Source organism: Myodes glareolus, chromosome 12, assembly GCF_982192425.1.
Source record: "Myodes glareolus chromosome 12, mMyoGla1.1, whole genome shotgun sequence".
Taxonomy (NCBI): domain Eukaryota; kingdom Metazoa; phylum Chordata; class Mammalia; order Rodentia; family Cricetidae; genus Myodes; species Myodes glareolus.
Genome location: NC_142037.1, coordinates 31307738 through 31323691, shown reverse-complemented (window position 1 = coordinate 31323691; position 15954 = coordinate 31307738). Strand labels below are relative to the sequence as shown.

The window sequence follows — 15954 nt, the reverse complement described above, 5'->3', positions numbered from 1 at the left end:
GTATCATCAGGCCGCCCAGCCCCCATCCCAGTCCTGCCAGGAGGGCAGGCATGGGGTGGAGCCCTTTGTAGGGAGATTTAAAGCCTGTCTGTCACATGAGGGCTGTGGGACATGAGGAAGCATTTCAAGCTGTCCTTCATCAATATGCTCTTCCCCTAAAAACGGAATGTTCTATTTCTCTAAAAATAATGTTTCAGGCTTTTAGTTACAACTTTAGACCCTTTCGGGAGTTATCTGCTTAGATTTATTTTTCTTTCAATCTACAAGCACACTTGCAAGTTACGTCTGATAAATCAGGTATTTATCGTCAAAGTAACTGGGTGGAAACAGCACCCAGGGGATGGGATGGCTCTGAATCCACCAACTTGAGTTTTAACAATCATGCCGGTCATTTTCTTTGATTCTCATTGGTATTAGTCCCAGGCCCATAAACAGCAGGTGGGGCCGGCGTTTTATTGCTGGGAGGAACCCCCAGTGCTCAGCTTGTCCAAGGATCTCCAATAAACCTGCCCAAGTCTGACTTCATTAGGATAAGCTTCATTCTCACCCTGGTTACTCATCGCTCACGATGTTTTCATTGTATGACATGCATGATGAAAGGCAGCCCCGAATGACCTCTGGCTCCGCTGCAACTTTGTGCTTTTATTGGGGACCTCCGTTAAGCTTTGTTCGTAACAGTGAAGAGGACACATATGTGGCAGGGGCAGAGTCAAGGAAAGACAGAGTCTCTGGCCTGAAGTGACAGTGGGCTATGCAGTCTTACCAGGATCCGGAAGGGCCTAAACATCTTAGATAAGGTGACGCATACAGTGGTCTTAATTGTATATGCTAGAGATATCTCCCCAAACCCTTATAACCTCAAGAGTGAACAGGTCTTTTGTACATCAGTAAGATAGTTGGGGGCACCATGTAGCTTTAAAATAAACCTGGCCACTAAAAAGGCCAAGGTACACAGAAAAGGGTCAACGTGTAGCCCACCCCTCAGCCACTAAGAAGGGAAAAGGGATGAAGGTTAGTCAATAGCCAAAGATTACTCAATCATACTAGCTAATCCAGCTTTCTGGAAAACCCAAAAATATTGGGTTCTGAGGGCTTCCAGATAGCTGAATTTGTGGACCATGGTTCCCAGGAGGTTATGTGGGTTCTGCACCCTCTCCCATACTTCATCCTATGTAATGCTTCCATGTGGCTGTCAAGCAATATCCTTGGTAACACCCATTTTAATAAATAGGGGCATGTAATCAAAGTGTTTTTCTGAGTTCTAAGGCACTGCAACGAATTAGACTGGAGGAGGAGATCTTGGGAACTCTGATTTGTAGCCAGGGTTAGAAGCATATGCCATGACCTGGGCGCATGAATGGGATTTCTAGTGGGTCAGGGCTGTGGTGAGTCCTCCATCTATGGGATCTATACTGTCTGCAAGAAGATACAGTCAGAACCGAAGAAAATTGGAGGACAGCTAGGGGTCGCCCTATGACAGAGCTGGTTATTGGTGTAGAGGATACCCCACCTACCCCCACATTTTTTGATGAGCAGCGTTAGAGTATTCTGTGTTGATTGCTGAGTGGGAGGGTGGGAAAAGAAAACCCAACACCACCACTTGGCTTGGTTTTCCTCTCTCAGCACAGCCAACTAGGCTATAGAGAGCAGTAAACATAATGACCCTGTTTGCCCCTAGGCCTTGTTTAGTCCCTGGGGAAGACAGGCCAGAAAACAGGAGGTGCAAGGGTAGGGGTGGATGTAGATGTGATCACCTCTAACATTAAATGAGTCTGAACCTTTCACATCCACTTTTAAGAAAAGGAGAGAAGATGGTTAAAATGGGGAGGGGGCAGCCTGAGCTAATTCCACGAAGACTCCATGGGGCTCTAGGACAGTTCTTCCTAATACTTGCAGTTTGTTGTATAATTTTGTCCGTTCCCCGTAAAGCTTCTGTGTCCCAAGCTCTATCTGTTCCCAAGGTTACTCTGGATAAAGATTCTTTGAAAACAATTGATGGCTTGTGCTTATTTTCCACCAACACAAGAGCAGCCTGCTGGCTGCTGTTCATTGGCTCTGAGAGCTAAGACTCAGATGGAAAGAGAGTCCAGGCGTGGCGAAGAGCAGGGAAGGAGAGTCAGCTAACTACCAAGATCCAAGTGGGATACAGAGGGCCATGGAGTCCTATACAAAGAATGAATGACTTGGTAGGGGGGCTGGTGGAAGATACTACAATTTCTGTCCCAAATAAAATCATATTATCTCAGGTTAACTTGAAAATATGTATATGATATATGTTTGTATATACATATGTGCATATATGGATATATCGAATGAAGTTATGCCATGTGTGGTGATAATGATCTACCCAAAAGCCATAGACTAGCTAACAGAATTCCCAGTGTTGGGCATGGGAAAACTCCCTTCAAGTTGCTGGTCAGGAAAGTCAGAGACTCCCCAAACACTCCAGGCTTTCACCCTTGTTTGTCTCTCAGAACTTGAAGGTGAGACCCTACTGTTGAAGACACCATGTATGTTTGACACAAGACTCGGAGGAACAGAGTTGGAACTGACCTGGAAGTCACTTCCCTGAGGATTATTTGAAGAGTCTAAGCCAGCTGCCAAGGAAGAAAATTAAGCAATGGTCGTACCCAGCTGTAAAGCTTACAGACCACACCAAGGACCAGCACGGCAAGAGACCTCCAACAGTGTAGTAGTGGCACCTGCGTCTTGAGGGCAACCAAAGATGTCTAAATTGGACTTAAGGCAAATTCAAAGGAGAGAATTAACATCTGGTACATTAAACCTAGTCAACTACTAACTACCCATGATTGGTGAAGCCACAGATCCTAAAGGAGGACCAACTACAGCCACATCCCTAAACCAGCACAATCCCTAACTGTGTTCTAACTGTGTGTCCTTATGGTCATAGTAAATGAGCTCTCGCCCTTCATCAAAGAAGCTCCTTGGTGCGGCAGATGGAAACCATTCCAGGAAGCCACAACTAATCCAAATGGAGAGAGCAACTGACTGTGGAGTGCCCAACCTCAGCTGACACCTCTACAACACAGCTCCCATACAGATGGCTCAGAGGACATCACAGAAGAGGGGACGGAAAGAGTTTAAGAGTCAGAACAGAGAAGCTACACCCATAAAATCTCATAAGTTTGGTCACCCAAACAAGACTGGTACAGTGGCAATGTGGATGGGGGTAAATCTCGCAAGGCCCTATCACAAGATGAAGAGTTACAGGTGATTGATGGCCGCTGGGAGAAAAAGATCTGCTTCTGGTGGAACAAGCGCCTTGTTGGGTTATCTGGTGCATAGAGGCCAGCCCTAAGCATTTGGGAGGAGTTGGAGGGGAGAGAGTGAAGGGGGGAGGATGTAAATACAGTCCTCATGTATGAAATTTAAAAATTTAAATTTTAACTTAAAAAATAAAGGAAAGGCAATGCCCTTGTCTTAAAAGAATACTGCAAACAGAGGGGAGATATGGTATCTAGACGTATGGGGTCTCAAAGAGCATCGGGACTAGGATTCTGCCTAAATTTAGGCCAAAAGGTCCTCTTCTTGGGCTGGAAAGATGACGCAGGCAGTAAAGGGGTTGCTTTGCAAGCACAGGGACCTGTGTTCACCCTAGAACCCATGGAAAGACCTGGAATAGCGGTATATACTTACAATCCCAGGACCAGGGGAAGGAAGTCAAATAGACCCCTTGGGCTTACTGCCCAGCTGTCTTAGCCTACCGGGTAGGTTTCAGATCAGAGAGAAAAATAAGATGGTACCTGAGAAACACCACCAAAGGTTGACCTCTAGCTTAGATACACACATACATATGTATGCACATATGTACACATGGGTGCACATACACACATACATATGCATGCACATACACACATACACATGCATGCACATACACACATACATACATATGTACACACATATACGCACATGTACACACACCACATGCGTGCACACACACACATTCCACAACAAATAAAAAAACCCAGAAGATCATCAGCTTGTAGAATAGCCCCCAAATGCCAGTAAAGATTCCAAGTTCCTGCCCCCAGCCAGATGCCTGAGCTGAAGATATTTGCTAGGCGGAAGTGGAGGACGCAACCCGGTCTCCATCTGCACCATCATTCTTTCCAGAACTCTAAGGCACCCGCCCTCCACCCTGCTGTGATGGGCGAAGTGGCTTCTTCCTTGAGCAGAGAAAATCAAGCTCAACGCCCCTGCCTTCTCTCTTTCTCTTCTCCAAGCAGCTGCAAGCACACGTCGGAAGGGACACGGGGTGTCTGCTTTGGAAGACAGGAGGGCTGGGCCATCTGAATGGGACTGAGCTTGATGTGTCCCTGAAGGCTGCAGCTGGACCACCTCTACCCCAGAACAGAGCAGGGTGTGCCATAGAAGGAAGCCCAGAATCTGAGCAAGGGATGAACATGCCTAATGCTGGGTTTGTCTGTGATGTTGTGTTAAAGCCTCCCCTTCTTCCTCCTCAGGACCTCTCTTTCCCTTCCCCCACCTCCCCAAGGGTTTCAGGGTCTCTCAAACAGGTAAAGACAGAAGCACATGGCACTGAGTGTCTACAGCTGTGCATGGTTCTGTCACATCCTCCTCCTCTGGTCCTGGGAGGACAAGGACATTCATCTTATTTAAGGATGAGGTCTCTGAGCAAAGCCACACCCCCGCCAAGGCAGATGATGACCCTCTCTGGCACACAGACTTCTAGGTTTTAAAAAGGTAGTCTATGCAAATGGGTGGCAAGGATATGAGACACTCGCCAGGGACAGAACGGGGTCTTGGAGCTGCCACCAGCCTTGGGCCTGAGGATGTCTCAGGGGTGAAACAGAGTGGCTGGAACTCAGAAAGATAAAGCTCCCCCAGAGAGGACTGCTAGCCTCTAGCAGAGAGGTAGCCCTGCAGAGCAGGCTTTGAGGAATAGTACATACCCAAGCCCCCACGTCTTCCCTCCTCCCATCTCCTGCCAGGGTCTCCCATGGTATCTGAGCCTAAGGAGGCATGACATAGGGTACAGAACAGGGACAAGTGGGATGGGGGAGGGGTACACAGAGGCTTCTGCACCCAGCCTGAGGACTGTGTCCAAGCTCACAATGGTTGTGTGTGGCCTATGACCTGAAAAACTGCAATTCTGACCTCTTTCCCCCTCTCTGAGTCTCTTTGTGTTGGGGCGGTAACTCACTGGGTCACCAGGCCACCAGCATCCCCAGTGCTCCTGACCTCATCTACCAGTACTTGGCTCTCCGCTCTTGCTTACCAGGACATGTTCCCTGTTATTACAGTACTGAATGAGTTAAGGGCCCTCTTCTGCTCTAACCTATAAAGGGTGGTGACCCTCAATGAGGTCATAGCCAGACCCTTGGTTCAGCAGTCCTTGGCTACACCAAATGAAGCAGAGTTGTCTGCTGGATGGAAGGTAGATGAAGCAGGTCCCCTGGGAGAATAATTTAATTTTATGGGGGAAGGAACGTGGGACCGCAGAGTCCAGGCTGCAGGCACCCTGCCATCACCAGAAGCACATGTAACTCATTACCTCCCCTGGCTTCCCGTGGGCAGCCATGGATGACGCCACACGTGCGTGCGGCGGGGCGGGCTGAGGCCACGGGGAGAGAAGCAGGACTATGTTTTTCTGACACTAACACCTCTCACAGGGCCTCACTAACCAATTCAGAGGAGGCGGGCTCAGCCGGGAGCCTTTCATTCCCAGGACTCCTCTGGGTCCTAAAGCCAGCGGCAGAGCCTGGGGGGGGGGGCAGCTGGCTGAGCCGGCATGGGGAAGGAAGGCTGGAGGGGGAAGGTTGAAGCAAGAATGAGGCACGGTTGAGGCAAGGGAGGGGAAGGAGCATGGGAGGAAAGAAAGGAATAGGAAGCAACCCTGGCTGTTCCTCTTTTGAGTCTCTGGCAACCTGCACGGGGCCTTTTGGGTCTTCTAAGCATTTCCGGTTTTACATCCCCTATTCAGTTGCCTAGCAGGTTCTAGTCCCTGTCCCTTGGCTTCTGGTCTACAGTGGGCTCCAGAGAGGCTGCTGAGAAATAAGACATAGAAAGGAAGACAGGGCCTCAGAGATAGAGAGGACCTGAACTACCAAGGCCACTGGAAGGTAGGCAGCTGGACAGATGTGAGGATGAGAAGATGCCAGTGTTAGAAAGGGGGACCTTCCACGGAGGGGACCAATGGCGTGCCATAGTCTTTCTGCTCCCCTTAGCACCTGTGAAGTAAAAAGGAACCAAGGCAGGGAAAGAGAGAAGAAGGCAGAAGCTAGGAGCAAGCAAAGAGAAAGGTGGGGGAGAAATAGAAGAGTTGGGAAAGAAGGGGGCAACAGTCAGAAGCAAGGTGATCCCAGGAAATGCTGTTGGCGAAGGGTCCCTTCCTTGGCATTGAGGACACTCCCTGGGTAATGTGCCCCCCCAATCCAGCATGCAGCACAATACTTCAGTCCCCAGACCTGAATCTCTTTCATGCTGTGGAGTTCCGACTTCTGCCTGCAAAACAGGAATTCTCGGCCTTGCAGCCTGTACTGGAAACACTGGCTCATTTGATGAGCGGGAGTCCTTTGTCCCTGATGCTCTGGTGAGGAGGGTAGGGGGTGGCAATCAAGCAAGGGTCAGTACCAATACAGCCACACATGCTTCCTGGCTGGGTGAGCCATGGGAAGCCATGAACGCCTGCGTAGGACTCTACTGAGTGAGCCCAGCTCAAGCCGGTGGCCGGCCCAGGCCACATCCCTGAAGATGGGGTTGCCAGGTGAAAGGCAGACTCTGTGCTTTAATTCTCATCTGTGTCTCAGTCAATTTCCCTATCAGAATTTAGAGGTGAAGATCAGTTCTTAATCATTAGTCCCCTTTCCAGTTCCTGTCCCAGGAAGGAACCCTGAATTATAGGCAGGGAGGTCCTGAGTCAGGCTTCAGTCCGTTACTAACTACTGGAGTGGTCTTGGGTAAGCCATGTGCTAACTCTCCCTGAGATTTCCTGAGAGCCCATCACCTAAAAAGTGCCTGGTGGACCCAGAGAAGAGTTTATCACCTTCCCTGGCTTCAAGATATTTGCAGTGCAGTACGGACGAGAAACTTTACATGCACATGCAAGCTCACACACACACACACACACACACACACACACACACATGTGCGCGCACACACACATACGCAAGAGCCCTGCCAGCCAGAATACACTATATTTTATGCAATGATTGGTTATGGTTGGTGTCCCCCAAAAGACTCAAGTGTTGAGCGTTGGTTCTCGGACAGTAGCTCTGATCCCTGAGAACTGAGAGGCTCCCAAGGGCCCTTACCTAACTGGTGGATTGGCACAATGATGGGCTCATATTTGATGACATTATTTGTAGCTGATGGAAACTTCTGGAACCTGGGTCTGCATTGGAGACTTGCCCTCGGGGGCTGTAGCTTGTCCGGGACTTATTCTCTGCTTCTTGGCCACCTTGAAGTCAAAAGGTGGGCTACACTATCTATGTTCTCAGTGCCACGATGCACTGCCTCACCTCAGACCCAAGAGCAAGGAATCCAGCCAACTGTGGGCTAGACCTGTCCCAACGGTGAGCCCACTCTCCTCCTGTGAGTGGTTCCTGTCAGGGGTTCTGTGGCCGTGGCTGGACACCAGCACCACAAACTGAGATCCAAGCAGGGCTGTGCCTGGGGAAGGGATCCATGGGACTTGAGGGGATGGCTGGAGCCCAGGTAGGTGTGGGGTGGGAAGACTGGGCAAGAACGGTACAGACAGAACCCATGGACTCATGCTGGGAGTGATGGGCAAGGAGGCCAAGACAGAAGAACCTGGAAGTGTTCAGTCAGGGCCAGACCTCTGTCTAACATGTGTATTTATACCCCTGGTGCTCATCTATTTTATTTTATTTTATTTTATTATCATTTTCTAAACAGGGTTTTTCTGAGTATCTCTGACTGTCCTGGAACTCACTCTGTAGACCAGGTTGACCTCAAACTCAAGAGATCCATCTGCATCTGCCTCTGCCCACCTGCCTCTGCCTCCTTCCCAAATGTTATTTTTCTTAATAATTTATTATTTTAATTTTATGTACATTGGTGTTTTGCTTGCATGGTGTTGGGTCCCCTGCAACTGGAGTTATAGACAGTTGCGAGCTGTCATATGGGTGCTGGGAATTGAACCCGTGGTCCTCTGGAAGAGCAGCCAGTGCTCTTAATCACTGAGCCATCCTCCCAACCCCAACCCCACCCACAGTTCTTAAAGTCCCACCTGCATTAAAATCTGAGTCACACCTGAACAGCTGGGCTATGCTTTGAGGGTCTTGCTCCATGCCAAGACCCAAGGAAACAGACTCCAACAAGAAGAAACACAGCCCCCCCTACACACACACACATTTTAGGAGGCAGCCCTCAAAGGGACTTGGAGTTCACCCAACACTTCACAGTTTTAATCTACAGAAGGCCTCCCGGATGGACCTGGTCCAGGTTTTCCTCCCTTTGCCTCCTCCATCCAGTTTCTTCTTTGCTCTCTTGGCCTCGCACCTCTTGTTCCTCTGTTTCGCTTTCCAGAGAGGAAGATCAAAAGAGCATCAGGATCCTTCCCAAAAAGATCCAGGCTGTCTCGTTTCCCACTTCTGTGCCCCACCCCCAGAACCTACCAGCAGGGGACAAAGAGTAAAGGAATGCAAAGAACTCAGAAGTGGGGTACAAAGGCGTTTGCTTTGCTACTTTTAGATGTCAAGGTCCTTGTGTTCTTATTATCCACTTACTCCTTAGCTGGCTCTCCTGTGAACACTTAGAGAGTGCTCGCCCCTGGGCCTGGGAGGCATCAGAGAACAAAGCAGCTCTCCTGCTTTGGAGGAGATGCCAACCTTCCTTCAGCCTACGTGCGTCTTACCACGTGAGCAGAGAAGAAACAGTATAATAACTGAAAATTGCAAAGTGTGTGGAGAGAGAAGAGGCTGTGGCAGTAAGGACAATGAGAGCTGGGAGCAGAGGTGGGAGGGTAGCAGGACAGGAGGCAAGAGAGCAAAATCCAGAGTTCGGGAGGCCTGATCCAAGGGACTGTGAGGACAGTGTCTGCATATGCTCTGGAGAGAGCATCGTCCTCAGCGGCAGAGGCTAGGGAGAGCCCTGGGGACCCTATCCTGAAGGTGAGTGTCAGCGCAAGAGGAGAGCTTGGGTTCCTTGGCCATATATATAATCAGGGCCCAGGCTTCGACTCGCCTTTAAATGAGGGTAGCATCAATCCCCAAGCCTGGACTTAAAGAACCACACCCCGAATGCAATGACCTCAGAGATACCCACTGTGTCTCATTCTGGCAGATGAAGACACAAGCCTAGAGCCAGTGTGGAATCCACAGTTCCTGGCATCACTGCACCAGAAACTGGGGCCCAGGGAACCCTTCCTTAGGACACAACGCAGCTGAGAGCCTCATCAATCACTGTATCACTGATGCTCTGGCAGATGCATTAGCTTGGCGCCATGAAGCACAGAGCCGGGCCCTTTGCTTGGTTTTGTTTCTCTGGTCCAAAGAAATGATTGTTTTTGATCTGAGATCCAGAAAACAGGAAAGGGAGATGGGAGAGGGGAGAAAGAAAAGGTGGTGGCCCCAGTGACACCCCACACTGCAGGCTTCACTCCCACCCCAAGCCTGGTGTCCCAGGTTGACCTTGGGAGACTCCCTCCAACTACTCTCAAACCCAGTCCTTTCTGGCCAAACTTGGCCTCCTTCCTAATGCACCAATGAGAATAGAACTGAATCAGTAGCATGGTTCAGCATCACCCTTGCTGATATCCTGAGCAAGGTAACATACACACACATACGCATACATGAATGCATGCACATACACATGCATACATGTGTGCACACACATGCTTGTGTGTGTGCACACCTTCCTTCTCTCCCCCAAGTATCAGGACATTGGCCTAGTCTGGGAAACACATTGACCGAACCTCTCCTCTTTCAGAATTTTTTGTGATGGTTTGTCTTGATTGACAACCTGATAGGCTTAGAATCACCCTGAAGACACATCTCTAAGTGTGTCTGTGAGGATGTTCAGACATGTTTAAATGAAGGCGGAGATCCACCAACGCTATCCCATGGGCAGGGGTCCCAAATAAATAAGATGGAGAAAAGGGAGCTTAGCACCCCCATTTGTCCCTCTCTGCTTCCTGACTGGGGATGAAATGTGGCCCCGGCCACCCTGCCATGACACTCTCAAACCGTGAGCCAAAATCAGCCCTCCCTTCCTTAGGCTTTTGTTGAACATTTTGTCACAACAGAGGAAAAAATGATACAGTCATCCTTCAGCCCCTTTCCAGGAGCCATTTCCCTGCCTGACTTCAGAATCCACCCTGAGGGGACTGCTCTCAGGCCAGCTCCTCCTCCCACTAGTCACCCTGAGTCATCTGAGGGCAGGCGCTGGTCCAGTTTCCTCCAGAGCATCCCTGACAGCTCGCATACAGACCCAGGCAAGGAACTGAGCGTCTCCACGGGAAGGTCGAGGAACCCTTGCTCAGAAGCTCAGGTCCCCCTATCTGTCCCTCCACTGGGACCCCTCCTTCCTCTCTCAGATACGGCTTCCTGTCCTACATCTGCTCCCATGAGGAAAAAGACAAGAGCCATAGCTCCTGAGAGAGGCGACTGACAGGGTGTCCCCAAACACCCTGTAATCCCCAGAACATTACAGCAGGGGCGAGGGACTGTCTCTAGGCAGTCAGCCTTGAGGGACAGTGTCCTCCTGCTCCACGCAAGCCCAGTGAAGTGTGGGTTTGTGCATGAAGCAAGCTTTTAGTAGGGATGGTACTCGGGGACAGTATAGACATCTATTAAATGCCTGCTTGCTGGTGCACAGGGATGTGGAGCTGTTAAAACGCCCTGATTCCTCGGTCTCCAGTCAGAGGAGCAAGGATATCCCATGCTGGATCCCCTCTGAGGGGCTGATGAGTGATAGAATCTTTAATGCCTGCTCTCAGTCTCAACAAGTCCATCTGTAAAACGGGTCCTCACGTTGCCGATGACACGGGCTTATTGAGATGAATGGCAGGAACCCCACAGAAGGGACCTCCAAAGATCCAGTATTCAGCATCTGCTAAGCTAGACAGGAAGGCCAGCAGGTGCTGGGATAACCAAGGCCGGGGGTGGGGGGAGCAAGGGTCCTCGACAGCTTCAAGTACTCACCATCCTCACACAGGTTCAGCTTGGATAGGCTCCTGCCGTCAAAGGGCTCCTCGAAGATGGAGCCGCTGTCCCGGTCATTGACGGTGTGCATGTACATGGATTTGTTGTCCATCCTGTCCCGGAGCCGTGGAGACACTGGGTAGCACAGGCAACAGAGGAAGGAGACACCGAGTCAACTATGCGGAAAACAAACAAAGGGTGGATCCAGGTACCTGCCCACAGGAGTGGGGCAGCCTTTTCTACATCTTGGAGTGGGGCCTTTTCTACATCTGCAGGAGCTAAGGGCACCATTTTGGTGCAGGACCCCTTCAGCTCCAGCCTCTCCCTGTGCAGTGCTAGAAGGCCAAGCCCTGGTCAGTTTTCAACTGTTCCCTTAGCAGCTCTCTGTGGGGCTGGAGCCTTACGCCGGAGACACCGTGGCCATGCTGGACAGCACTTGAAGGAAACACTACTACCCACATGGTGACTACAGACAGCTTCTAACAGAGGTTCTCAACCTGTGAGTTGTGACCACTTTGGGGTCACACGACCCTTTCACAAAGTCACCTAAGACAGTCAGAAAACACAGCTATTTACATTACGATTCATACCAGGAGCAAAATTACAGTGATAAAGTGGCAACAAATAGAATTTTATGGTTGGGGGGGGGGTCGCCACAACATAAGGGACTGTCCTAAAGGTTCGCAGTGCCGGGAAGGTTGAGAACCTCTAAGGAAGCCATCAGCAGCTTGGGAGGGTCAGATAATTGCATAAGGGAAATTCGAAGCACAGATACATTGAGAGTTTCAGGGTCAGCGGAGGAGGTGAGAAGGCCCCCTAGTTCCACAGTGGGCTGTGGCAGGAATTCATCTCCCAGGGAACCTAGCGGGTGAGCAGACTCAGTGAGTCTTTAACGAACAACTCTTGGCCCCGGGGACTTCTGCCTATCTGATCCCCCAAGGCTGAAGCAAGGTCTTGAGCTCTGGACTTGGCAAATCCTTTTCCCTGAAGGGAGCCAGCCATGATGTTCGCACAACCATGAGGCCTCCACCATCACATTCTGTCCTGTAACTGTGTGACTGGAAGGCCATCCTCAGTGGCTCCAGGGCAGAGAGGCATCGTGAGACCCAGGCTGGAAGGGATTTTCTGAGATTTTCTAAGAGGCATTTGCATTCTTTATGTAATGAGAAAAATCCTTTTCATAAAACCAAATTGCAAAGTGTTTGTTTACACAGAATCCTTTGGCTTTTCCCCTCACATATATGCCCTGTAATTTTACACGCTGCTTTCAACACAGTTCTAACTGGCCATAAGTTTATGTCAACTGGTTTTCCTAATGCTCTTTAGCTGTCTGGCTGTTTAACCAAAATAAAGAATCGGGGAGGGGAGGAGGGAGTGGTGGGAAGGAAAAGGAGGTAAAGGAAGAAGAGAAAGTAAGTCAGATAAGGTGGTGTTTATTTTTCTTTAAAGTGAATTTTGGGACAATGAAGCCCCCCAGAAGATGGGCATAATCCCAGCATGGAGGAGACCCACTGAGAACCTGAGAAACAAGTAAGCTCCCACGACCTGGATGAGATGGTACAGTGCCTGAAAGGCCCTGGTAGGGAGACTGCAATGGGTCTTAGGGGGTCAACCCATCCCATCTTAGAGGCAGGACCTGAAGGAAGAGTGAGTGGGGATACAGAAGGGGAGGCAAGATCAGAGCAAAAGACATGTGCCCTCTTTTCCCGACATGAACTTGGTCTTCAGAGACAAGGCCTTTGGGGCTGAGAAGAGGCTGGGACTGAGCAGTGGGTGTTCAACTTCCAATGAGCCAGGAACGATGGGGTTTCTTCTGTGCTCTCACTCCAAGTAATGAGGCGCCACGTTCCCCCCACACTGGCTCGCTCACTGGGGCACATACATATACACACATGCACTTGGTCTCTTGGTCTTTCTTCCAGTCTATAGAAAGGACAGGAGATGAAGATGGTCCTTGGGTCTTCCAGGATCTCTCACACAGACAGCTCCCACCCAGCCTCCCTGAGCCTCTCCCCATAGTGTCCAATCTGCTAGTCTCCTAGGCGCTTCATCCAAGCCCTCCACCCAGCGAGGGCCTCTAGGTGGGGCGCTGGGTGTCTCCAGCCCTGCTTAGCTATAGGGGATCCTCCCTGGTCTCAGGATGTGTGTGGTCCCTTCCCCTCTGGCCCCGATCTTGAGGAGTTACAAAACAGAAGGCACCGATTCTGCAGCCCTGGCTCTGCCAAAGGCAACAGCGTCTGCAAGCCAGAGGGCCCCAGAATCCACAGGGCAGGGAACCCTACTTTCATGCCACCTTCTTTCTCTCCTGATTGGCTCCAGACCACTGTGATCTGGAATGTATCCACAAGCCCCCCCCCGCCCCCCCCCCCCCCCCCCCCGCCAACCATTCTCCTAACCTCTTGGCTGGACTAAGCAACAGCCTCGGGGAGCCGAGAGAAAGGGGCTGGGGCTGAGCAGATGTGAGAGGAATGAGTTTGGAAATGCTCAACTCTTCATTACTTGGGGGGAAAAAATGTAAGCATGTTCTGCCCGTCCCAGTTTTACGTGGGGCTGTGTTTTCTCCTCACGAATTCAGGAGCAGGTGCTGGACTCTGAGATCCCTTGAACTACGACCTCAAGCTTGTCCCGACTGACCATCTCGAGTGTAAGCGGCTAGTGCATTGTAAACATCCCTTGGGCCTCAGACGGATTGCTCTGAGGGGCCTCGCTGGAGTTTCTCCTGGGAGCACTAGGACCAGGGCAGGGAGTAGCTCATTATTTTAGCATTCCCATTTTAAAGATAACCTAACCAAGACCAAAGAGACAAGGATGATGATATTGGAAATTAGAGCAGAAGAGGCAATAATTAGATCATTCGGGAGATCCACACACACAGCACTGACTCAGCCATGGCTGCTGTATCAAAGATATACATGTGTGCCAGTCACTTTCAGTGGCCATCTTTGGGGCTACTATAAGGCAGCAGAGATGGGCACACCTTGGAGGGCCAGCCAGTGCACCTCTGTAAGGGCATGATCAGAGGGAGGGGCCTGGAAGGGGAAACCGGGCAGCATGGAGAGAGCCACAGGTCTCCTAGTGCTCAAAGAGCCTGGCCTTCAGCTTTCAAAGAGAAGCCACCCTGAAAACAGGGAGGGGCACTCTACTGACCTCCAGGGGATGTTAGGATTCACTCCCCCACAAAGGGTGGCATAAGGCACAAGTGTAACTTTCAGAGTCTGTATCTGACAGCTAAAAAAAAAAAAAATGCCCTAGGACATCCTTGCATGCTCTGCACAGGTGTGGGACATCCTTGCATGTCCTGCACAGGTGTGTGGGGGACACCTTCACACAGGTGTGGAAGTGGGGCAGCTCACGGCACAAGGGCTGCTTTTTCTATCTTTAATTTTGGGAAGGTGACCCAATCGGCTGGCCTCATCTAGCCTTCTGCACTTCACCCCTGTGGTGTGAAGTCCAGGGGGTATGGTGAGGATCATGGGAGCTGATATGGGAGAGAGGACTTTAAAATGTCTTATAGAGTAGCTGGGGAAGGGGGTCCAAAGAGAATCCAGTCTCACTGGTTGGGTTTCAGAGTCCTGCAGACTCCCCGTTGCTCAAAAAGTCCTAGAAGTGAAGCTGTGTGGAGTTGCAAAAAAGCAACCTCAAATGTGGCATAAGACTGAGATTAGGACCTTGGTTCTGGAAGTTTCACCGGGAGCACCAGAAGGGCTGAGATGGATCAGGAGCCTCACTTGCAACTCGGAACCAGTTTCTGTGTGCTCTGCCTTCTAACTCGGTAGGGCTTACAGCTTTTCTTTGGATTGCCAAGTTTCTAAAACTTATTTAAACCAAACAAGATCACTGCAAATGTGGCCTCTGAGAAAAAGATGCTAGGTAGATCTTAAACCCTTCCTTCTTCTAACTCAGTTCTCTGGATCCCAACTCATAGCTGGCGAGGTGCCAATGCTCCATCAATAACCTCCGCATCATACATAGTACCCTGGCATGTATATGTGTGTATATATATGTGTGTGTGTCATGTGTCTACATAGATACATGTATATGCACATACATACTTATATACACACATTATACATATATACACAAGCACACACATGCATCCATGTATTCAACACACATATAACATATACATACACACAGAGTGGCTGTCCCCTGACTATTTACTCCCTGAGTAGGCTCTGGGAGGCTATGACATGATGAGATAAACAGAAATGAAATTGAAATAACAGCATCCCTCTGGCATCAGGATGCAGGCTCATGTTCTACATCCCTAGCAACTGGGTCCTCGGGCCCAAGTGTCTACAGGCTCAGATCACTGGACCCCTCCCACCTGAAGCAGGCAGCGCCAGGTTCTGTGTCTGCAAGACCTGCCAGCACTCGGTTTCATCAATTCATCGTTCCCTCCACCGGTCTTTGGAGCATTACCACCCCATAGCTTCCATGTCAAAGCGTCAAGACTCACCTGTGTGCCTGTGCTGAGGCTGGAGCCCGCGCCTTCAGTTCCCAGCAATTGCCATGATAGCCAGAAAGTTGACTGCTGCCCCACGGAGACCCAGGCAGTCTCTTGAAGCTTGTCCCCACCGCCAGCCAAATCCAGATGGAGTCATAGAAAGAGGCTTGCGGGAGTCACCTAGTGACTTATCTCAGGTCAGGGCCACAGGGTCACTTCTGCAGGAGAAGCAGTTCAACCTGGTGGCTGAGTGAGGGGTCTGCACCTGGTTCAGCGGTCAGCCTCAGAAAGCGATCCGGAGATGTTCTGTGGAGTCTCCCGCAGCTCTGCTAGGTACTGACTGGGTGGGAGCTGCTCCAA

General features: G+C 50.4%; 1 protein-coding gene across 2 annotated transcripts in view; it reads right to left on the bottom strand.

The window, feature by feature from the left end:
* Positions 1 to 15954, bottom strand: part of Scara5 (scavenger receptor class A member 5) — a 95454-nt gene extending 79500 nt beyond the window's left edge. The window contains exons 1-2 of one of the 2 annotated variants that reach the window (XM_085698659.2): positions 15607 to 15954; positions 11148 to 11323 (exon numbers count right to left, since the gene is read on the bottom strand). In XM_085698659.2, the coding sequence (XP_085554785.1) occupies positions 11148 to 11259 (112 nt within the window). In that variant the 5' untranslated portion in view covers positions 11260 to 11323; positions 15607 to 15954. The remainder of the gene's footprint in view (positions 1 to 11147; positions 11324 to 15606) is intronic. The other variant, XM_048421974.3, reaches the window with a different exon arrangement.